This window comes from Mustelus asterias, chromosome 23 (genome assembly GCF_964213995.1).
Source record: "Mustelus asterias chromosome 23, sMusAst1.hap1.1, whole genome shotgun sequence".
In the NCBI taxonomy this organism is placed as follows: Eukaryota; Metazoa; Chordata; class Chondrichthyes; order Carcharhiniformes; family Triakidae; genus Mustelus; species Mustelus asterias.
Window position 1 is genome coordinate 25,998,707 of NC_135823.1, and position 24,285 is coordinate 26,022,991.

Consider the following 24,285-nt stretch of genomic DNA (forward strand, 5'->3'; position numbering starts at 1 on the left):
CCCTCCACTCACATTGTCTGTATCTTTAAGGCCTGGTTGGCTGTAGAGATTCGCATTCTAATCAGTATTCTGTAACTTGATTTTGTGTCTCTGTATGCCCTGTTTGAGAGTAGATATCCACTCCATCTGACGAAGGAGCAGCGCTCCGAAAGCTAATGGCATTTGCTACCAAATAAACCTGTTGGACTTTAACCTGGTGTTGTTAAAACTCTTACAGGTTGGCACTGCCAGGATGGTACCACGCACAACCTGTGCCAAGGAGCGGACCCAAGTGAGAACTTCATGGGGGAAGGGTTTATTTGTATGTGATGGTGGCCGCTGGCGGGGGGGCTTTGGCAGGGAGAAGGGCCAGTGATCGCAGAGGAGGGAGAGAAGTGCTGACACCAATCGGGGATGGAAAGGGGAGCCCCTGAGACATTGTGGTGGCTGGGGGGAGGTTTATTGCTGTTCTGATCGGGGTTCCCTTTAAAGATGGCACCCAATCTCTGTGCAGTCGGGTTTAACCGGCTTGTTGAGGCAGAGTGTCTTAAGATCTGGTGAGAAAACTGGCTGGAAACAACACTGCCATTTTCTGGTAAGATTCCCCCTATGTCATTGGATCACCAAGTGTTCAAATAATTAATTATTAGAAAAAAACACCTCTCTGATTTTTCTCCAGGGTTGCTCACTGCTCCTGGGAGATTAGTCTCAAATTCCAGGAGAGTTTAGGGCAATCCTGAAGAGTTGGCAACCCAAGTCACCTGGAATCACCCTGAAATTTAGTGAATTATTTTTAAAAACTCTTGCTTGTACGGTAATGTGTCCAGACTGGACATCTCAATGAATTAGGTCATCTGCCCCAGAAAATAGCCCACTTCACTCTGTATTCAGAAACAGGTGAACCATTTCTTTAACAGAGGCGTCAACACCAGCTGCTTAGATTTAAAGTCATTTGTAGAAGGATTGGAGGGAGTTGAAATGGTTCCACTCAGAGGGTGCTGGATGCCTGAAACTCGCTGCCCGGCAGGATGGCAGAGGCAGAAACCCTTGCATTTAAAAAAGGGCAGGAACACAGGATTAAGTTAGATAATACTTCTGTCTGGCATGGACGCAAGAGGCTGAATAGCCTGCTTCTGTGGAATATTTTAGGGGCGATTCTCGCAGCCCGCTGTTCTGCTCTAGCATTGGGAATAACTCCCATAAATAAACCCACAATCATTAGACATCAGCAGAGGCCGTATCATGGGCTTCCCGCTGGGCGCACGGCCACAATGCCTCTCTCCGGGACCAAGATTTTGAGATTTCCAGCACGGAGCTGATTTCAATATTCTAATCACCATTTCTATATCATTAGCTGGGGCGAGACTGATTTCTCCGGGTCTGCTAGCATCTCTCCCCGCCGCTGGAAGTGGGGGTTACAATTGCTCCCCACTAAAAGGGAACAGGTGACCCGATCCCGCTGAAGGGAACCGAGGCCATGGAGGCACCCCCAGGAGGTCAGGGGTAAAGGAGGGTACCTTTTGGGCAGTGCCAGCCTGGCAGTGCCAGCCTGGCCCCCTGGCACTGCCCAGGGGGCAAATTGGCAAAGCCCAAGTGACACTGCAGCAGGTAGTGCCAAGGGACACAGCAGCCAGCAATGCCAAGAGGGCAGGGCCAGAAAAGGGGGCAGGGGCCTATTGGGGGGCCAATCAGTAGGGGTGGTGGGGCCCCACTGCCACTCTGCACTGGGATCGCGGGCAGAGGGAGGGAGGACGGTGATCAGGGCTGGCTATCAGGGTGGAGGTTGGTTGGGGCTCTCAAGGAGGTCAAGACTGCCGGGGGTGGGGGGACATGAGGGGATCGGGGAGATTTGGCCTGGCCAGGGGTTGTGGAGATCCCAGGAGAAGTCCGGGAGGCCAGCGATCGGAGGGTGGGTGGGGGGGAGTCAGAAGGGCAGTGATGGGGGGGTCCTGGGGCTGACCAATGATCGGGCTGGCACATACGCAATGGCCCGCTCAGAGCTATGCTGCTGGCTTCGTCAGCAGGAGTAGACTCCACCCCTGATTTTCAGACTGAATCCCACTAGGGCACTCTGTGATGCACAGAGTGTGGGAGATTCAATCTGAAAATACCGCTAAAACAAATCGACGCAAGTTACTCCCGTTTTCATGTGAACTGGGGGCTTAGAATTTTTTTGGGAGAATCCTGGCCTTTGTATTTCAAAGAGGTTGCCAGAGTGAGTCACTGGTAATCAGGTGCACATTGTGAGCTGTGTCATCCTCCCACTGTGAGGTTTATGACTGTTCCAAAATGAATACTGGTTGAATACACAGTTTTCATTTTAATGCTTAATCTCCTCTCTGGGCAGTCCTGGCAGAAAATAACTTTATCTGCATCTGCAATGCATGTGTTTAATAATTAATTTACTCAGCTGTAGTAAACTTTGCCAAAGCGAGTCTTTGTTCTTTCTCTAAATCGTCAGCTTGACAAATCCCCAGAAATATGACAATTCTTACACAGTTTCAATTATTCTCCATTGGCCCCAAAGGACTTTACAGCACTATTTTGTATTAAATGATCTAATCATCCAAATCTTGTTGTTCCTTTCGAATCATAGAAACCCGACAGTGCAGAAAGAGGCCATCTGGCCCATCGAGTCTGCACCGACCACAATCCCACCCAGGCCCAACCCCCATATCCCTACACATTTACCCGCTAATCCCTCTAACTTGCGCATCTCAGGACACCAAGGGGCAATTTTAGCATAGCCAATCAACCTAACCCACACATCTTTGGACTGTGGGAGGAAACCGGAGCACCCGGAGGAAACCCACACAGACACGAGGAGAATGTGCAAACTCCACACAGACAGTGACCCAAGCCGGGAATCGAACCCAGGTCCCTGGAGCTGTGAATCAGCAGTGCTAACCACTGTGCTACTGTGCCGCCCACACTTTAATATGGAAAATTCCTTTAATATGGAAAATTCCATGCTTGTAATTGGGATACCACACATAACCCCTGGAATATTTCATCTGGCAGAAATTAATGAGACTAAACCACTTGCCTCAAATAGTTCACATTGATGAAGCAGGAATACAAGGAGGAGGACGAATGAGAAGACATGAAGAAGAGGAGAATTAATACAATGATGAGGAGGAGGCAGTTGTGCAACCCACACAGCTACTCAAAACTTGCCAGGACTTGTTGGTTATTGGGTTACATTTGCTTGCAAAGAGTTGATGCAACGTGATATAGTCACAAACAAAACTATTCCATTTCAATAGATTACTGTCATTATAATGCATTTTGCAGAGTATGAATATCAATCCTGGATTGAGTTGCACACATCCCTGCGATCTCCACGGTCAAAATAAATCACCTCATGTTCCAATAAGCAATGGGTTGTTTCACGTCAAAGAATGTCTCACTTCTTTCTTGAGTTATTTTGTCATTACTGTGAAATGAAATTATACATTTCAAACCCCGACACCCCCATAGCTATCAGTGGGTTGGAAATTAGAAATGGACATTTCACTCTGTTTCTCGTCTTGAAAAAGAAACAGTCTTACTCAGAACTGCATAAAATTATCAGTGATCAGGGTTCTTCACAGATCACACAGGATGTTGCATCTTTATTGTTAATAAACCCCTCTCTTGTGCATCACAAATCAGGATGTGGAAATCTTGTCACTCCAGTCTGCTACGTGAGGGTTGCAAGTTCTAGGCAACAAGTCAGATAAAGTTTGGGCAAGATACACTTTCTATTCTATCCCAACAACATGGGTCAGTCCAAACGTCCACAGATCAAACTGGTACAGGCAACCAATGGGAATTTGATTGAACCAAGAGAGATAGAGCTCGAGATAGGAGTCTAACTCACATCACTGGCCCATCCGGGCACGGTGGCACAGTGGTTAGAACTGCTACCTCACAGTGCCAGGGAACCTGGTTCGATTCCCAGCTTGGGTCACTGTCTGTGTGGAGTCTCCACTTTCTCCCCATGTCTGCATGGGTGAACTGGGAGTTCTGGTTTCGTCCCATAGTCATAAGACGTACAGGTTAGATGCATTGCCCATGCTAAATTCTCCCTCAGTGTACCTGAATAGGCATACCAGAGTGTGGCGACAGTAACTTCATTGCAGTGTTAATGTAAGCCTGCTTGTGATACTAATAATTCAACTATCAACCATATGTTTCTCTTACAACTCCTGTAGTTTTTATTTGGTAAGCCTAGCCTTTACCCTGCACATTATGAGATCAAAACAATATCGGAATCAAATTACATTCTAGCTGAACCATCAAAACAAGTTTAAACAAAAAGAACAAAGGCTTATTGCAGTAGCAAGAAGAACTAATAAAAAGCAAATAACCCTCAGTGAAGGTTAATGTTTACCCACCTGTTGGTAAACAAAGTGTAAAACTCTTTTACGAAGTTGGTTTTAATCAAGTCATTATCTGTGATAGAGAGAATGGGCTGCCGCCCATCGTAAATCCTGAAGGAAAAGGCATAAGTGCTAGAAAGTGAATCTGGGCCATAGATAAATTGTAGAGCCTGACTTGGGGATTTGACTGATTTATTGCAACAACTTTGGATGCTGTGAACAGCCGGTTTCCACCATTATAATGATGTCACAGGCATGCCAGAACCCCAGGGAAATTTAAAATCCTGCCCAATGTTTCAGGTCAATGATCTATGTTTGGTGTTTTTACAAACACTCCATTCACAAGAACCTTACAGAAACGTTGATGTATCTTTTTAACTCCATTGACATTTGCCTGTGGACATTCATGTGACTTCAAGGGACCAATCACAGATAGTTTGAAATCACTTTCAGAGATGTCTATTCAGAGTTTTATCCTCCACACCAGCTTCTTCCTATCCCATCCGCATATCTTTCTGTCCGTATATCCTTCATGTGTTTATCCAGCTTCCCCTTATATGCATCTATGTTATCTACCTCAATTACTAGCAAATCCCCCATGCTGGAGAAGGGCAGCTGCCGTTAGATGTATAGTTTCTCCCACTGTATTCTCCAGCAGAGAACAGAGGGCGATGTAAACCCAAAATTGCTCCCACTCCCACCTGAGCTGCCCTGTTACCCTCTCCACTCCCCATAAGATCACAGCTATGTCCTTCACAGAGCCATGCTCACCCAACCAGCAGGTGAGATAAGGACATGGAGAGATAGTGGTCCCATCACCTCAGATGGAGGTGTCGTCCGACTAAGTAGTGTCTTTCTGATGAGATGTTAACCCAAGGCTCTGCCTGCCTCTCTGCCGGACATAAAAGACACCACTATGTTAAAGAACAGCAGAGTTCTCCCTGTTGTTCAGGTCATTATCTCATATACAAACTAACCTGAAAGCGCACATAGAGGTTGAACACAGAAGTCAAAGGCAGTTTCTTCTACCCATGGCCTAGCTGCTGTCCACCCATGCCCAGATAACTCCCCATGTGCTGATCCCAACTCTTCACCAGCCCCCCAAGCTACATGTGCGCTCCACCAATTTGGATTCTATCAGTATCAGTTAAAGTGACAGAGTCTTTTCGCCAAAGCTGTGCTGTTGCTTTCTTGTTTCCTCCTTGGGCTGCCCTGGCTGGGCATGTGGAAGTTCCTGAGTGCCTGAGAGCAGGAACACAGAAGGGGAGAGATTAGAGTAAGATGACGGGGAGTGTGGTATAAAGCAAGCGGTCCATGGTCACGCCAGCAGCAGCTTGTCCTGGCAGTTGGCAGGATGAGGGTGAGTTAGGAGTCGAGTCAGCACCCGGATGCTATGTGCTCTGTTGTTGCCAACCCCATGATGTAGACAATCGGAGGTACAGGTGTTGTTATGTGTCACAGGTCTCTGCTCTCCAGAAGTAGAGAGGGCAGAGTGTGAGTGATGGTATTGCACTGTATTTGGGCAATGTTCCTGCCATAACTGAATTGCTGGAGGTATATAGAGGCAGCGAGAGATGGGTGTGAGGCTGGCAACATTGCTAAGTGTGTGAGGGTGAGGTGGAGTGTCAGGATATTAGGCATCATCCCAGAGTTCTAGGGAATGCTGCTGGTGAGTGATAGGGGGCATTGTGCATTGAACCGTGAGAGAGGTTATGGCGTGTGGGAAATGTCATATGAAGGGGCACTCACTGTAATCAACCACCGCCATGAGGTTATTAGACTTTTTCTGGCACTTCTGTCCAAAGATGTGCAGGTTAGGTGGATTGGCCATGCTAAATTGCCCCTTAATGTCAGGGGACTAGCTAGGGTAAATACATGGGGTTTTGGGGATAGGGTCTGGGTGGGATTGTGGTCGGTGCAGACTCAATGGGTTGAATGGCCTCCTTCTGTACTGTAGGATTCTATAATGATTCTGGCAGGTTCTCAGGTCAAAACTCTGGAGGTTGACATACCTGATCAACCCTGCCTTACCATTCCATTCTGAGAGTGGTCCTTGAGGACGTCTTGGCCTCCTGTGGAATCATGCATGGGGTCATTCCACCTGTGCCCCCTCCACATCTGTCACCTTGGAAGCTGGTGTCTCCCCGGGCGTTCACTTTGGCAATGTTTAAATTGTAGCACTGGTCTTCAGTGAAGCTTCCTTTCCCAGTGACAGTCTGCCTTTAAGAAGAGCAGACTGACTGAATCTTGTTTTTTCTGAACAGCGGGTAGGACAGTGGCACAGTAGTTAGCACTGCCGCCTCACAGCGCCAGGGACCCGGGTTCAAATCCCGGCTTGGGTGACTGTCTGTGAGGAGTCCGTCCGCGCATTCTCCGCCTGTCTGCATGGGTTTCCTCTGGGTGCTCCGGTTTCCTCCCACAGTCCAAAGATGTGCAGGTTAGGTGAACTGGCAATGCTAAATTACCCCTTAGTGTCAGGGGAATTGGCAGGGTAAGTACGTGGGGCTATGTGGATCAGACCAGGGTGGGATTGTTGTTGGTGCAGGCTTGATGGGCTGAATGGCCTCCTTCTGCACTGTGGGGATTCTATGATGCTATAAATGATGGCTGGACCACTACTGTGTGCAGAGGCTGCTGACAGTGTTAGGACAACAGCAACATGGAGTCTGAAACCCAACCCAACTATGGGAGATGAATGCGGGTACTGCCTTTCAGCTCACCCCCTCCCATCCAATACCAAATAAAGACCACTAGAACCAAGACAGTTAGTCCTCTCTCCAGTGGATAAGCAGCTCAATTCTTTGGCACATGATATGATGTTAGACAGCACACTAATTAGGATCCATTGTATAATATAGCTAACACCTTCAATAGATCTGCTGGAACTTTTGAAAAGAGAACAGGTCACAGCCAAAGAGACAGACACAGAGCCCTGTTCATGTAAAAGGTGAACGAGTTGCAGATTCATGTGGATATTCCATGTTGTTCACAGCACCAAGTGCCTGGATGTATTATCTCCTCTACCCCGTCACTGATCCACTGAACAACTCAGTTCTCCAAGGGGTGAGTTTTTTCATCCCCCTCCCCACACTGACTACTTGGTGAGATGGATCTCCATGAACATCATTCAGTGACCAGTATTCATTTGTGGACTGAGTTGGTGAGAGTTGGAAGATTACTCCATTGTGGGCACCAGCCCCACCCACCATCATGACAGAGTCTCTTCTTGTCCACAACAAATGTTGCCAGAGAGAGTGAACAGTAGCAGGAACCCTGCCCACTTTCCTCAGAGCTGTTAGGTTCAATTGTAGCATTTTCAATCCAAGCTGTAGCTCAGCAAAGGGCAAGGATCTGAGTGGCTCAAAACTTACCGACATGCTCAGTGAATTCACTCAAACACACACCCTGGCTTCGCTAAGAGACCGGAAGTTGATGGAAGGTTTCACCAGGATCGTGGCTTATTTGCACTGTGCAGAGTCATGGCGGTAAAGAAATCCCAGGAGATTATGACATGAGTAACTTGCGCCAAGTCTTAATTTGCTGGCTGGCACTATTTTTCGGTGCTCCAGAGTCCTCTGTGCAACACTGAACAAATATTTACCATTTGTTCTCCCCGGCCTTCATTTTATGACCCCTGGGGTTGGAGGCAGGTGGGTGCAAAGAAACAATGCTGCAGGCCCATGTGCTGGTTCCCCAACTTCTTCTTGCCACCTAACTCCTTTTGTGGAGGCAGGATGGGTGGAGAGCAGGATTCCCCACCCAGGTGGAAGAGAGTATGCCCAGGGTGCATAGGGTCCTTGATTATGTTGGCTGCTTTTCCGAGGCAGCGGGTGTAGGCAATATCAATGGATGGGAGGCTTCGTCCAAGAAACTGTAGTTTCTTGCGGTCTTGGTCAAAGCAGGAAACATAACTCATTGTACTATTTATTCAGCTGTAGATTCACACACATGCACTGAGGGCCAACTTATCCTGGACTTTCTCCAACCCACTGGTTCCTTTCTGAACCTCTTTAGAAAGTGTTACCATCCCAACTGATGTTACTATTGGACAAGTCAGATCCCAGAGTGCAACCTGGCTTGGTAGATCCTAACTTTTATTTTATGTTTAGATATGTGGATGAACAGAGTCACAAGACTGCTGATGAACTTTTAACAAAAAAAACATTTATTAAACAAGGAAAGATTCACGATAAGATACTACTCCTTCACCCCAGCTATACCTTTACAGTTATACACAGATTCATGAGCATAACATAAACTATACTCTAATGTTCTCAGTAAGTACACAGCCTATGTAAACTATAGGGAAAAGGTGGCCAGACACACCATACACTGAAACCAAATGATAGATGCCACCCAAAACAACTTCTGTGGATTTCTTCTTAAATGCCCCCCAGATGCTTGTCAAGCGGTTAGCTGACTGGTCTCACTGGAGCTATGTCTTCCACATGAGGGTTTCAAAACTCCACTCACAAAGAATATACCTTGGAATCTTCTCCCAAACAATGCTTTCGCTTGGATGCCTTCACCATAGATCCAGCTCCAAGCTTTCAGCCTCTCCTTCCAGTCGGAGGCTGAGGAGCGACCTGGTAGATGTTTACAAAATCATGAGAGGCATGGATAGAATGGATAGAGACTTTTCCCAGGGTAGAAATGTCAATTACCAGGGGACACACGTTTGAGGTAAAAGAGAGAAGCTTTAAAGGAGACGTGAGTGGCAAGGTTTTTTTACACAGAGGGTGGTAAGTGCCTGAAATGCGCTGACGGAGGTGGTCAAAGCAGATACAATAGCAATGTTTAAGAGGCATCTTGACAGATACATGACTAGACAGGGTATAGAGGGATATGGACTATGTAGGGGCAAAAGTTCTTTAGTTTAGAAAAGCATCACGTGTCGGCATGGTCTTGATGGGCCGAAGGGCCTGTTCCTGTGCTGTACTGTTCTTTGTCCTTTATATTCCTCTGCCCTAGATTACCACATGCATTCAAGCTGCCATGCAATATTTCAGATACCTAGCCATACCAACAGAACACCACTGCTTCACAGATTGCATTCAGGTGTCACCAACCTTTTGATCACCTTAGATATCTGGCTTCTCACAATATGTCCCCAGGTCTGCACCTTGCAGCCCTATCTTTAACTGGGAGCCTTTCTCTGCTCTTTACTTTAACTTCAGTGAACAGCACCTTGTTCAAATACCTGTTCTTTATTCCTTTGACTCCACAGTCATCCTGGAACTTTCTTCTGTCCATTCCCTGGTTTCTGTGACTTTCACCTTTAGTTTCTGGGACTTTCCGTCCTCCTGTATTGTCCTGCTTGTACTGGCAGTGCCTGTGCAAAGCTATTTGCCTCTGGGTTACCTGGTTCCAAATTGAACTCGTACTCTTGCTGCATCAGTGTGGCTCCTGGTTGCTAAGCAACAGCTTGATTTTTTTAAACACTGTTTGCTTCAATGTTGTAAAATCTCATTACAATGCAGGCGTTTAAACCCACCTACAGATTTGCAAGCACCTTTCTTCGTGAAGCTAAAGCTTTAATCCTTTTTTAGCACACAAAATATAGAAACTGAAAATTAAGCTTACTTAAAGCCATTCCTTATTTCCTATACCGGCAAAACCAGATATGAATTGTTAAAACTATCTGAATATCCTAACAAAAGTCTATCAAGGATAAACTCATATCTTCATGACCCTCTTTTACAATCCCCAGTACCTCATTCACTCCTGCTGCTCCTGTCTTCTTTGTTGAACTATCAGTCGCATTCTATCATTTGCCAATGCCACTGTGATTCTTGGCTTCACTTAATAAATACTCAATGCATGTTTATCTCTAGCCTTAGACTGTTATTCCTCAAATGTCAAGCCAATGACACCTCAACTGCTGTGGATCCCACTCGTGACACCAATCTTTGATTTTGGATTTGGGGGTCACAGGTACCTAAGAAAGACATTTGACTGTTCATAAGTAATTTTAAGGTTTATTAAGTTTATTAAGAAGCAAAAGGATTAAAACTTTAGCTTTAGCTTCATGAAGAAAGGTGCTTGCAAATCTGTAGGTGGGTTTAAACGCCTGCATTGTAATAAGATTTTACGACATTGAAGCAAACAGTGTTTTAAAAAAATCAAGCTGTTGCTTAGCAACCAGGAGCCACACTGATGCAGCAAGAGTACGAGTTCAATTTGGAACCAGGTAATCCAGAGGCAAGTAGCCTTGCACAGGCACTGCCACTACAAGCAGGACAATGCAGAGGGACAGAAAGTCCCAGAAAAATTTATACATTAATTAATTAGACAGAGAAAGTATACGACCTGTAACAGTTGAGAGTGGTTTACTGATCCCAAAGGACAAACTGACAGTTTCACAGTGTGTGTTGATCACAGCAACTTGTGATTGCAGTATTCTGCGCTCTAAGTGGTGGGCAACCATCGCTCGGTCTCCCTCCTCCTCTGATCCATCTTCCGTCTGAAGAAGGTGGCTGCCTAACGAGCACTGCCACTCCCAGTACTGTCCCCCATCCCCGTTACTATATTTCTGGGAGCTTAGCTTACCCGGTGTCAATCATCTATTCAAACCCTTTTGACCAATGGATACAGGACAGGTACCTAAAAATGTCCCCGTCCCTCCCCCGACAGGTACTTAAAAATGTCCCCCCCCCCACCGTATGTCACCCTGCTCAAAGTCAGCTTTGCAGTTAACATCAGGCTGAGGGTCATTCCTTGGTGCTTTCTAAACACTCGCATAGATAAGGGCAAGGCACCATCCTACCAACTTTAAAATATCAGCATGGAATCCTGAACCAAGTGACCCTGACCTTTCCAGAGACCGTTTAGAATTATTGCCTGATTAGAAATGGCCTTTCCAGAGAGGGAATCAATGCTGTTTAGCTAATTTCTTACACAGCTAAAGATGGTTGGGCCTAGAACACTACCCTGAGGAACTCCTGCAATGATGTCTCAGGATTAAGATTAATGATTTCTAACAACAACCATCTCCCTTTGAGCTAAGTATGACTCCAACCAATGGAGCGAGTAGTTTCCTGTGATTGTCACTGACTTCAGTTTTGCTGGTGCTCCTTGATGCCACACTCGGTCAAATACTGCCCAGGGCAGTCACTCTCACTTCACCTCTGGAGTTTAACTCTATTGTCCATGTTTGAACCAAGGCTGTAATGAGGTCATGAGCTGAGTGGCCCTGGCAGAACCCAAACCGAGTGTCAATGATTGGGTTTCTGCTGGGTAACACAGTCGATGACTCTTTCCATCACTTTGCTGATGATCGAGAGTAGACTAATTGGCAGTAATTGACCGGGTTGAATTTGTCCTGCTTTTTGTGGACAGGATGTTAGTGTTGTAGCTGCACTGGAACAGCTTGGTTAGGGGCGTGGCAATTTCTGGAGCACAAGCCTTCACTACTATTGCCGAAATGTTGTCAGGGCCCATTGCCTTTGCAATATCCAGTGCCTTCAGCTATTTCTTGGTATTGCATGGAGTGATTTGAATTGGCTGAAGCCTGGCATCTGTTATGCTGGGGACCTCCGGAGGAGGCAGAGTTGGATCATCCACTTGGCACTTCTCACTGAAGATGGTTCCAAGTTCTTCAGCCTTATCTTTTGCACTGATGTGCTGGGCTCCTCCATCATTGAGGATGGAGCCCCCTCCTCCAATGAGTAGCATTCCCAAATTAATGTGACAGGACTGCAGAGCTTAGATCTGATCCATTGGTTGTGGGGTTGCTTAGCGCTGTCTGCCACTTGCTGCTTATGCTATTTGGCATGCAAACAGTCCTGTGATACAGCTTCACCAAGTTGGCACCTCATTTCTAGGTATGCCTGATGCTGCTCCTGACATGCCCTCCTTCATTTTTCATTGATCCCCTAGCTTGGTGTTAATGGTAGAGTGGGGGATAATGCTGGGCCATGAGGTTGCAGATTGCGGTTGAGTACAATTTTGCCCCTGCTGATGACCCACAGCACCTCATGGTTGCCCAGACTTGAGTTGCTAGATCTGTCCAGAGTCTATCCCTTTAAACACAGCTACAAAACATGATGGAGAGTTTCCATGGTTTGTCTCCACAAGGACTGACTAGTGGTCAATGCTACTGATACTTTTATGGATGGATGCATCTGCGGCAGGAAGTTTGGTGAGGATGAGGTCAAGTATATTTTTACCTCTTGTTGGTTCCCTCACCCCCTCCATAGATGCTCGTCCCAACCTAGCATCTATGTCTTTTAGGACACAGTAAGAAGTCTCACAACACCAGGTTAAAGTCCAACAGGTTTATTTGGTAGCAAATACTTTTAGGACACAGCCAGATCAATCTGTGCTGGTGCTACTGAGCCACTTGATGGATATTGAAGTCCCCACCCAGAGTATATTTTGTGTCCTCGCCACCCTCTGTGCTTCTTTCAAGTGGTTTTCGACGTGGGACACGTACTGATTCAACAGCTAAGGGGCAGGGTGGGGGCAGTATGTGATAATCAGCAGAAGGTTTCCCTTGCCCATTTTGACCATGGAAAGCACTCGATCATTTCTCTTGGTCTATGATTGTTTGAAATCTTATTGTTCCATTGTATTTTGATGAAGGTCTCAACTATTCCATCTCCTTTCAAATCTCTTGTTAAAATGTAAGCTGTAGGGTGTAACCAATTTGACGCTTGGTGCCTGGATGCACTCTCAGTTTGGACTTTGATCCATTAAACATCCAGAACAAAGTGGAATTTATTCGGTAAATACCAGTATTGACTGCTTTTTGGCAAAGATATTCTTGCAGATAAACTGGACGAGAGGATGTTGTCCCACACTGGAGCTGCATTTACAACAGAATTGTAACTAATTAAAGGTTGGGTTCAGTGTCTTGTCAGCAATTCTGTCGGAGAGGAGCAGGAGTTTCGTTCTCAAGTGGTGCATTTCATATTCAAAGTAAATTTGGTTAAATTGAAGGTCGAGAGTTGAAATTGATCCCAACCTGTCAAGTATAAAGTAAATTCCTTGCCCTGTTCAACACTCACAGATGAGGGTTTGGAGAACTTTACTGACATAAATCAGGATGAGTGGTTTTAGCCACAAGGGGAGACAAAAGAAAGCAGAGGATTCTCACTGGAATAGAGACAGTTCAAAGAAAATCAGGTTCAAAATTTGGTTAAGCTAATCAAAGAAACATCTTTGCAATGGTTAAAGGGGATGGAGCGAGAGAACATCAATTCAAAACCAACAAAAGGAGAGATTTGGCAAAATTATTTTTATTTAATGGATTATTCGGATGTAGAATGTTCAATCAGAAACCGAATCCATAACTACTTCTAAATGGGAAGTTCATAAAAATTGGCAATGAGAATTTTAAGAGGCACCTGGGCCTCACTGATGACATGGTAATGTCATGAATCTTGAAACTGGCTTTGCACCCTTCCTGAGTGTGAATCTGATTTCGCTGGCAAAACAGGGCCAGTAAGATAGTGAGTAGTGAAAAGGTGGGCCGAACTTGATTTTGTGCCTCTGTCCCAACCGCTCGCCTCGCTGATTGACTGGCAGGATGAGCCGGTAAGATTGCCCTAAATAGTTTTATAATCACAAATTATTTATCTCAATATCAAAGGATAAAAAATACCATCGATAGTCAAACATTCTGTTGACAGATGTTTCCCTAACATATGTGTCGAACACGAGTGACTCCTTCAACATTCAGATAGGGTTGCTAAGTCTCATTCGTTCCCCAAGCTTGGTTACATGTCATAACCTCCCTCAGCACAACAGAGACACTGTTTGAACTGATACCAAGACCCCCATGTATGTGCAAACACCTTTGAATTTAACTAGAGTTGCACCCTTTCTTACACAAAAACACAACCCACTTAAATCAATACCCTATTTCTGATATTTAATAATGCAAATGTAGATCGCTTAAAACTACCTGTTTTCCTGACAGTCTCCATTTCATAATGATTTTCCAACAAAAAGCCTGCAATGTAATCAAAACGTGATATTGAACTCAACAAATATATATTTATTTGAATTTTGTTAGACAATGTTGCTTTAAAAGTTGCAAAGTATATGCAATTATTTTAGGAGTGTGTATATCTGAAACATTTTTCTATACATTTTGTATAGAAAACATAGTATATCTAGACTATCCAATGTCAAATAGTTTTATAAAATAGGTTTATAATCACAAATTATTTATTTCAATATCGAAGGTTAAAAAAAAACCATTGATCAGTCAGCAACATTCTATTGACAGATGTTCCCTAATACAGTATATGTGTTGAACACTAATTACTCCTTCAAAATTCAGATAAAGTTTAAAGTTTATTTATTAGTGTTGCACGTAGGCTTACATTAACACTGCAATGAAGTTACTGTGAAAATTCCCTGGTCGCCACACTCCGGCGTCTGTTTGGGAGAATTTAGCATGGCCAATGCACCTAACCAAGTTTTAACACCTGGAGATAGATCATGGATGTTTCTTTGCATATCGTATTGTTTACTCTGATCATACATATTCTTGTTGAATTACAAAAGTTTCCATGCATTTTCATTTGATGCGTAATGTAAGATCCTAATTATGATTAATTTCAGATATACACACTCCTACATATTTTCGTAACTCCGCATGAACCAAGTGCTTTATTCCTTTCAATCAGTATTAACACGTAGCACAAATTTCAGGAATATGGGTTTTTTAGGCTTCATGAATCCGGTTACATCCAGTTCCAATGGGATCTGAAACAGAAAGAGCAGTAGTAGTACCAGGCCAACAGGAAGGTTTTATTACAGCAATGGATAGTTCTGTCCATCCCATTATTCCCTCCCCTCAGTATTCACTTCAACAAATAAAACAATTAAAATTCTCACTGGTGTCTCCTCGCAGGGCACGAAGGTCAAGTGTTGCAAGAATGAAGCGAGTGCCATCTTCATCGCAAGTTGGGCAAATCTCATCCCGATGCAGTTCCGTGGGCCCATGCCAAATGGTAGGAACACACAGGGATCCCGAGACTCCCTGTTCTCCTTACTGAACCTGGCATATCGACAAAGACAAAACAAGTGAAATTTGCTGAGAAATCAGAGTGGATAGAGAATGCAACAGTTCAAAATTATAACTCTGATTTTACCCCAGTAATTCCTACACTTACTGACTTTTCTCGAGTTGTTGCTACATGGACACTGGGAGACAGTCTTGATGCGAGTCAGGACTACAAAGTGTTGCCAGATTAATCAAATGTGGAGAACAGTAGCACAGTCAACGTTTATCCTGTCCTCACCCTGACATCTTGCCATGTACAGATCTATTCAAGATGGTAATGGGGGTGCTTTGCACGTTAGTGAACTGCAAGTTTAAAATGAGCCTAAACAGTACCCGGCCAGTCTGAAAAGACAATAACCTGATTGTTGGGCAATAAGTCCAAATTGAGCCCTTCACCCTTAAAGAGTGCAGCGTTCCATAACAATTGTTCCCATTCAATCTCTATCTAGTTCACAGCAATCATTTTCATTATTCAGTTCATGAAAAAAGTGTATGGAATGCTTGGAAAAGAAAATCTAGAAGGTCAGTAGGAATTTAAATATCTGCTTTGGTCATCAGGGATTTGTTTTATAAAATAATATAAATTCACCACTGAATAAATTCATCCCTAGATATATTGTAATCTTGGCCCACCCCAATTCATCTACTTGGTAACATCCCAAAGTACCTCTCATTTCAGATCCCAAAGGTAACAGTGTTAGTTTTGCTGGGCCAGTAACCTAGAACCGTACACTGGTGCTCCAAAGATGAGTACAAAACCCAGCATAGAGCTGGAGAATTCAAATTAATGAATACATTTGGCTGGAGGATGCATAGAGGGGAAAGATGCCATTCAAGTGATGTGGGGATAAAAAAGGAATGTGGCAGAGATAGAAGGCAGTATAGTCGGCGGATAGATACTGTTCAATGCAGTCAAGAGCATGGGTCCAGACAGTTGTGCTACCCATCTGGTGCCAGGGTTCCAGATATCTGCTCCGGGCTGGAGAGGAACTTGCAGTGGGAGGGTGAGGATCCTGTGGTCATGGTCCTTGTACGTACCAACAACATAGACATAATTAGGAAAGAGGTTCCATATAGGGAGTATAAACAGCTTGGGATTAAATTAATAACCTCAGAGGAAATAATGTCTAGATAGTTACCTGAGCCACAAGTAAAGGGTGAATAAGATAAGAGAGGTGGCTCAAAGATTGGTGTGGGAGAAATGGGTTTGGGTTCATGGGGCACTGGCACCAGTACCGGGGAAGGTGTGAGCTGTTCATTTGGGATGGTTTATACTTGAACTATACTGGGACCAGTATTCAAGTGAATTGTATAACTAGGGTGGTGGAGAGAACTTTAAACTAAATAGTGGGGGAGGGATTATGTGAGAGGAGATGAAGGGAAACAACAAAGTAATGGAGCGGTGCAGCACTTTGCATAATGAGACAGAAAGGAATAGAACATCTTAAGAGTGTACCAGCAGATGAAACGAAAAATGGTAAAAAAAATGGTTTAAAGGGCCTGCATCTGAATGTAGATAGCATTCGGAACAATAGGGATGAATTGTTAGGACAGATAGAGTTAAATAGGCATCACGCAGACATGGTCAAAAGGTGACCAAGCCTGGGACCTGAATATTGAAGGGTTTTTGACAAATCGGAACGATGTATGAGGAGGCAAAGGAAAGGTGGTGGGGTGGCTCTGTTCAAAGTGAAGGCACAGATCACAGATGCATTGATTATAATCTTCCAAAATTCCTTAGATTCTGGAAGGGTTCCAGTGGATTGGAAAACAGTTAATGTAACACCTTTATTCAAGAAACAAGGGTGGCAGAAAGCTGGAAACTATAGGCCAGTAAGCCCTATGTTTGTTATTAGTAAAGTGCTGGAATCCATTATTAAATGGGTTATAACAGGATACTTAGATAATCATGATTTGATAAGGCAGAGCCAACATGGCTTTGTGAAAGGGAAATCATGCTTAACTAGTCTAAGAAATTTTTGACAAAGTAACATTGAAGGCGGGTAAAAGGAGAACCAGTAGATGTGGTGTGCTTGAATTTCCAAAAGGCATTTGATAAGGTAGCGCATCAAAAGGTTACTACACAAGGTAAGAGCACATTGTACGGGGGTAACATATTGGCATGGATAAAGGATTGGTTAGCTATCAGGAAGCAAAGATAGGGATAAATGGGTGTTTTTCAAATGGGCAAGCTGTAACTAGCAGAGTGCTACAAGGCTCAGTGCTGGGGCCTCAACTATTTACAATCTATATCAATGACTTGGATGAAGAGACTGAATGAATGGCAACTAAATTTACCGACGACACCAAGATAGGTAGAGAAGCAAGTTGTCAAGAGGAGGTAGAGAGTCGACAAGGGATATAGATAAATTGAGTGGGCAAAAATTTACCAGATGGAGTATAACGTGTCAATGTGAACTTGTTCACTTTGGCAGGAAGAATGGAAAACAACATACTATTTAATGGAGAAAGATTGCAGAACTTGTTGGTAAAGAGGGATCTGCATCCTGGTACATGAATCTTAATACAGCCAGTGATTAGGAAGACAAATAGAATGTTAGTTTTTAATTACAAGAGAATGGAATATAAAAGTAGGGAAGTTTCACTCGAGCTGGATAGGGCTTTGGTGAGACCACATCTACTGTATATAGTTTTGGTCTCCTTATTTAAAAATTATATAATTGCTTTAGAAGCAGTTCAGAGACAGTTTAATGGATCAATTCTTGGGATGAAAGGGTTGTCTTCTGAAGAATGGTTGGAAACGTTAGGCCTGTAACTATTGGAGTTTAGAAGGGCAAGAGGTGATCTTATTGAAACATAAGATCCTGAGATGACTTGATCGGGTGAATACATCCCCATCTCAATGGGGCTAGCAGACTCAAACTAGGGGACTTTTAAGACAAAGATTAGGAGAAACCTTTTCTCCAAAATATCTTGTTAGCGTGTACAATTCTCTTCCCCAGAAAGTAGTGAAGGCTGGGCCTTTGAATTTAAGGCTGAATTAGGTAGATTGCTGATAGACAAGAGAATCAGGGGTTATGGGGGGGCAGCCAGGAAAGTGGATTGAGACAAAAACCAGATCAGCCACGATCTTATTGAATACTGGAGCAGTCTCCAAGGGTCAAATGACCTACTCCTGCTCCTATGTACCTATGAGTTGATGCAGTGTAGCTTGTAGATGGTACACATTGCTGCCATCGGTGGAGGGGAGAGTGAATATTTACGATGGTGGATGGGGTGTCGATCAAGCAGACTCACTTCTCCTCGTTTTTATTCAGCTTATTGAGTGTTGTTGCAGCTTTGCTCATTCAGGCAGGTATTCTATCACACTCCTGACTTCTGCATTGTAGATGGACTGGCTTTGGGGAAATCAGAAGGGGAGTTACTGCAGAATTCCCAGCTTTGGGCCTTCTCTTGTAGCCAGTGTTTGTATGGCTGGTCCAGTTCAGTTTCTGGTCAATGGTCAACCCAGGATGTTGATAGCGGGGGATTCAATGGTGGGAGTGCCATTGAATGTCAAGGGGCGACGGTTAAGAGTATCTCTTATTGGTGATGGTCATTGCGTGGCACTTGAGTGGTGTGAATGTTACTTGCCATTTATGAGCCCAAGAATGAATGTTGTCCTGGTCTTGCTGCACATGGACACAAGAACAAGGAGCATGAGTAGACCATTCAGCCCATCGAGATTGCTCTGCCATTCAAAAAGATCATGACTGATCATCTACCTCTTACTCCCTCTTTCCCACTATCCCCATATTCCTTGATGTCATTGGCATCCAGGAAACTAGCAATTTCTGTCTTGATCATGCTTAGTGATTGAGCTTTCACAGCCTTCTGGAGAATTCCAAAGATTCACCACTCTGAATGAAGAAATTCCTCCTCATACTCAGCTTTAAAAGCCTGCCCCTTATTCTGAGACTGTGTCCCCTGGTTCTAAACCCACAAGCCAGGGGAAACATCCTACCCACGTTGACCCTGTTAGAATTTTCTACGTTTTAACGAGATCACCTCTCATTCTTCAAAATTCTAGAGAACACACAGAACAGCAAAGTCCAAAATTTCATGCCTGTTCAGTGCTGAAGAATTGACTTCAGGCAGAGTGGCGACAGCACAGCTACATCGAGTCTCAATAACTATGGGTCAGTGGAATACAATGAAGAAAAATGTTAGTGTCTGCTCCCAATCACCAGACTTGCTGCAACGGAGGTGGGTATGTTGGTATATAGAGGACATTGTGTTAAAGGCTCATCAGCACTGGGCAGTACAAGCACAACTATTACTACTAGTGGTAGTTATTGTCGGTTCAACTCGATGGGCCTTTTATGTGCTGCACAAATCTATTACATACCTTTCCGGTCTGAACTCTTCAGGCTCTGGCCAGTATGCTGGATCACGGTGTAGGACATAGGCAGGAACCATGACCACAGTCCCCTTTGGAATGTTTACCCCACTGAGCTGGACATCTTTCTTGCAGACTCTCTCAAGACGGGATACAGGAGGGAACAGTCGCAGGGTTTCAGATATCACCATTTCCATATATTCCAACTGCATCACCCCATCATAGGTGGGAGGAGCCTTCACACAGAAAAACACTCAATAAATAAAAAACAAGATGCCAGTGAAAAGTGGGGTCAGGGAAATCCAAAAAATTAAATTACTTAGTCACAAAGCAAGAGAAATATTCTGATTTTTGTTCTGTCTTCTGGTGGAGAAGATGTCCCCATTTGTGGGGGACACAAGAGCTATGGGATATAAACATAAAAATCTCATAAGGAATTTAGTAGAAATTGCTTTACCAATGGAGTGGTTAGACTGTGGAACTCTGTACTACAAGGAGTGGTTGAGGTGAACAGCTTAGATAGATATGATGGAGTTCGAGGAAGAAAGTGGGGAGGAGCAGTTCATCTCAATAACCTGGCTCTGTGCTGTAAACACTGTACCAAATGTCATGGGCAACATGAGAACAGAGCAAGTACCATTAAATGCACTATATTCATAATGATCAGAAGCAATTGCTGTGTGTAACGAGGCTGCCGTACTTTACATCGCAATGGTGACCACAACTCAGAAATTAGCCATAAAGAGCTTCAGGATGTCCTAGGATCATGAAAGGTGCTACAGAAATGCAAGTTCTTTCTTGTCCATTCGAAGGACTCACTTTGTTTGGAAAAGCCTCATCGATTTCCTGCTGCAGTTTCTTCTGTAAGTCTGGGTGCATCGCCAGATTGTATGCGGCAAATGACAATGTGCTGCTACTGGTCTCATACCCGGCAAAGATAAAGGTCAGAGCCTGTGCCAGAATCTCCGTGTCAGTCAGAGCTGCAGAGAACCAGAACATGGATTACAAAATTCACCTGATAAATACAGAAGGTTAAAATATTGTGTTTTCAATATCTCAAAACACCAATTGTTAGCAGTTAAGTGTAATGCCACAAATAACTCAAGGTGTCCAATAAGCATGTTGGGAACATCAAATTAAACACTAGTGCTAACCTCAGTGCCCAGGCACACAAGGGTATAAGGATGATTAATGTGTCTCTCGATATCCCTGCACTACTTTTAGGGACCAGATTGGAAACTCCAAAGTATATGATGAAGTTAGCCTAGTCTCCGACTGTTGTTGATTTTGGCATGAGTGTGAGCATAAGGTGCTTCACTCCAGATGTGATTTGATTGACCCACTAGGAAGCTTTTATTAAAGCAAACCTTAATTAACAATACAGTTTAACTGTAACAAAAATAATTAGCATAACCGTTACCAATTGAAGTACTTAAACATGACAAGGTATAATTCTTAACTGCCAGCTATCTCTATTAGTACCAATTTAAGCAATATTCCTCATAGGGATGAGCTCCTCTTTAGAATCAGTTAGCAAAAACACACAAGCTTGCATGAGTTGCCAGAATTCAAGAGAGAGAGACTGGTTTTCAAACAGCAGAACTCCAGAGAGAGACCTGTTTTGTAGCAGGTACCACTTTAATTTCAAGAAAGAGAAGGGGAGAGAGAAAGAGCTGCTGCTCCTTTCAAATTCAAACAGCAACTGCCTGCTTGTCTCTCTCTAAGCCTAGCTCCACCCATTCACATGAGTCTCTCTTCTTGCCAATCAACCTAATTAAACCCGGCACTGACACCCTTAAAAATAACAAAAATGCATTCGCTCAGATTAAAACAAACACTCCATTAACTAGGAGCAATTATTCTACTGCACTCAGCAGGTGGTCTGCCAGTTGCAGACAATCTGCACTGTCACCAGAGCTTAAGTATAAAACAGCTCCTTCACAAGAAACATGATACAAATACATTTCTTAAAGGCACAGTATCATCACACTACTCAGTTCCCAATCTCAGACCCATGATTGGGCAGAATCACCAATCAGACACCAGGAAATTCACACTGGAGTAAAAAGAACAACTAATTGACGACCCCCCCTCCCCCCGGCAGAATGTTCTCACATACCCCCACACTGGGGTTTAAGGGTCTGGGAGTGGATCTCGTGTCTGAACTGTCAGTCAGGTAGGGTATAGGAAAACCAGAGAGCAAGAAACAATAATAAAGTGAGGAGTGAGCGTTAATTTCAGGAACAGAAAGAAACAAGGATGAGGGGAATGAGAAACTTTCCATTGATGGTACCTTTGTCTGTTGACTTGCTGACATCATCCTGATTCTGGGAGCTGGTTTCGGTCATTTGAGAATCAACCATCAGCTGCAGAAAATCCACCCGATCCTGAGAATTCAACAAGAACCACTTGAGGACTCAGCTATGACAGCACACAAACAGGTTTCTTAGGAGGCAAGTCCCAGATCCTGCAATTCCAGAGAGGTGCAAAGGGGGAAGTAGAATGTGTTTCCTCCAGAGAGGCTGGAAGCAGAACCCATCCAGGACTCTAGACAGAGAAGAGTAGTCAGGACTGTCCCCCATTCATATCTGCTCAAAGACAAATTTGGAAAACAGATGGAATAGTTGAGGCTGTCACTTAAATACAATTTAACATAAGAATTCTAACGGATGTTGACTAAGACAGCTTTCATTCACATCAAGGTTATAAATATTCTCGCCTCTTGTCCTCCCTCCTCAACATCCTATTCAAATGAAGTCTATTCACAGATAACGCATTGGGATCCAAGTTTTGAAAAAAAAATGTTGCGGCTTAAACACGCTGGGTAGAATTTTTGGTGACTAGGCTTGTCGGAAGTCCGACCTGTGGGGCGTATCCGGCCTGCAAAAGCCGCTCCGGGCGTATCAAGCCTCCGCTTTTCTCTTCATCCAATGCACTGGATTTAGTGTGTGGCACACTGGCATAGTAGTTAGCACTGCTGCCTCACAGTGCTAGGAACCTGGGTTCAATTCCGAGTATATCCAGCCTCTGGCACCAATTTTCAAAATCCCAGTCAAAGAGTTGTTTCAAAGGAAGGTTCTTCATTCAGCTGCTCCTCCAATCACAGCCCATTTCTCTCCCGATTTTGCTTCTGATAGGCAGACTAGTCTGCCTATCAGCTGCAAATGGGGGAGAGAAACAGTCTCTGATTGGTGGAGCAGTGAACATTGGCATTCATGTGCATATGTTGAGGGCTGCTGGGCCAAGGAAAGCAAGGCAATGCCGGGGCTGGAGCCTGGGGTGGATAAGGTCAAGTTGTTCACATACACACACACACTAACCCTCCGGTCATTTGTATTTACTTACTCTTTTTCAAAGTTAATTTATTACTGAGATATTGCTGTACTTTAGCTCAGCAATTCTTGCTTTCCATAAAACTTCAAACTTCTTTTTGAAATTCAGCCTCATCTTTCTGGAATAGGCTCATCGGCCCCTTGAGTGAGAAAAATATGCAAATATGCACTCCCCCGCCAAAAGGTTGGATAGGTCTATCATAGACTCTCCTGATCTCCCACTGTAACCTCGGTCAAAGCCCAAGAGAAAGGATGAAAGTAGTCACCATCCCTGCCATTTCCACTTTCCAGTGGGAGTTTGGAGAAACCCACCAGCAATTCCATTGACTGTAGAGCTGTCTGCACCCAGACTGAACACAAACTGTACACCCTACCTGCTAAACTTCAGTAACTGTAAAGGAACACAATATTCACCGGCTACCCGTAACAATGTTATTGTAGCCACTTCCCTTCTACTTGTGAAAATAAATTAGGAAAAGGTCAGTGTTGAGGGTGGGAGAGGCGCAGCATTGGTGTTGGTACCTGAATCATTTCAACGGTTAGTTTAACACTCACAGTGTGCACTCCCTTTTGTCTCTTTGCCTTCAAATCTGACAAAACGCTCATGAAAAATTCATTCACATCTCGAGGGAAGGTGCTGAATCCAAGCTTGTGAAGGATTGAAGAGAGGGTTGGAAAAATAACTAGAACAAAGGAAAAAAACCCAGAATCACACATTGATGATCGATTGCAGTAACCCTGGACACAGTATAGAAAGGGGTAAGGCAAAGTGTGAGAGAACAAGAGTCAGAGAGAGACAGAGAGCTGAATGACAAATATGTATTAAGAAACTGGAAGAAGACCCATTCTTCCATATAATAATGAAATATTTTACACCAACCTGGGACTACAAATGGGGCCTCACTTTAACATTTTACCCAAAAGAGCCGGAATTTTTTCAAACATTCCAAGCCCCCAAACAGCTCCCCCCCCCCCCCCGTCCCCCCCCTTCCAAGCCCCCAAACAGCTCCCCCCCCCGTCCCCCCCGTCCCCCCCCATCCCCCGATCATGGATATCGGAACCCTACCCCCTCCTGATCGCTGCTCAGCTTCCAATTCAGTTTCCGTCTTCCCTCCCACGGACTTGCCCCCATCTTCCTCATCGGGCTCTGTCCAAAGAGGCCCCACCCCCTTGGCACTACCAGGGTGCTAGGTTGGCAGTGCAAGGACACCAGCCTGGCAGTGCCAGGATGCCTGGCAGGCAATGCCAGGCTAG

General features: G+C 44.4%; 1 protein-coding gene across 1 annotated transcript in view; it reads right to left on the reverse strand.

Moving 5' to 3' along the window:
* Window positions 1-14,322: 14,322 nt before the first annotated feature.
* Window positions 14,323-24,285, reverse strand: part of LOC144510594 (cytochrome P450 3A30-like) — a 40,965-nt gene continuing 31,002 nt past the window's right edge. Inside the window, exons 8-13 of the mRNA XM_078240155.1 lie at window positions 23,587-23,714; window positions 21,993-22,086; window positions 20,519-20,679; window positions 19,709-19,935; window positions 15,192-15,354; window positions 14,323-15,059 (exon numbers count right to left, since the gene is read on the reverse strand). Coding sequence (XP_078096281.1) covers window positions 14,973-15,059; window positions 15,192-15,354; window positions 19,709-19,935; window positions 20,519-20,679; window positions 21,993-22,086; window positions 23,587-23,714 — 860 coding nt within the window. The 3' untranslated portion in view covers window positions 14,323-14,972. The remainder of the gene's footprint in view (window positions 15,060-15,191; window positions 15,355-19,708; window positions 19,936-20,518; window positions 20,680-21,992; window positions 22,087-23,586; window positions 23,715-24,285) is intronic.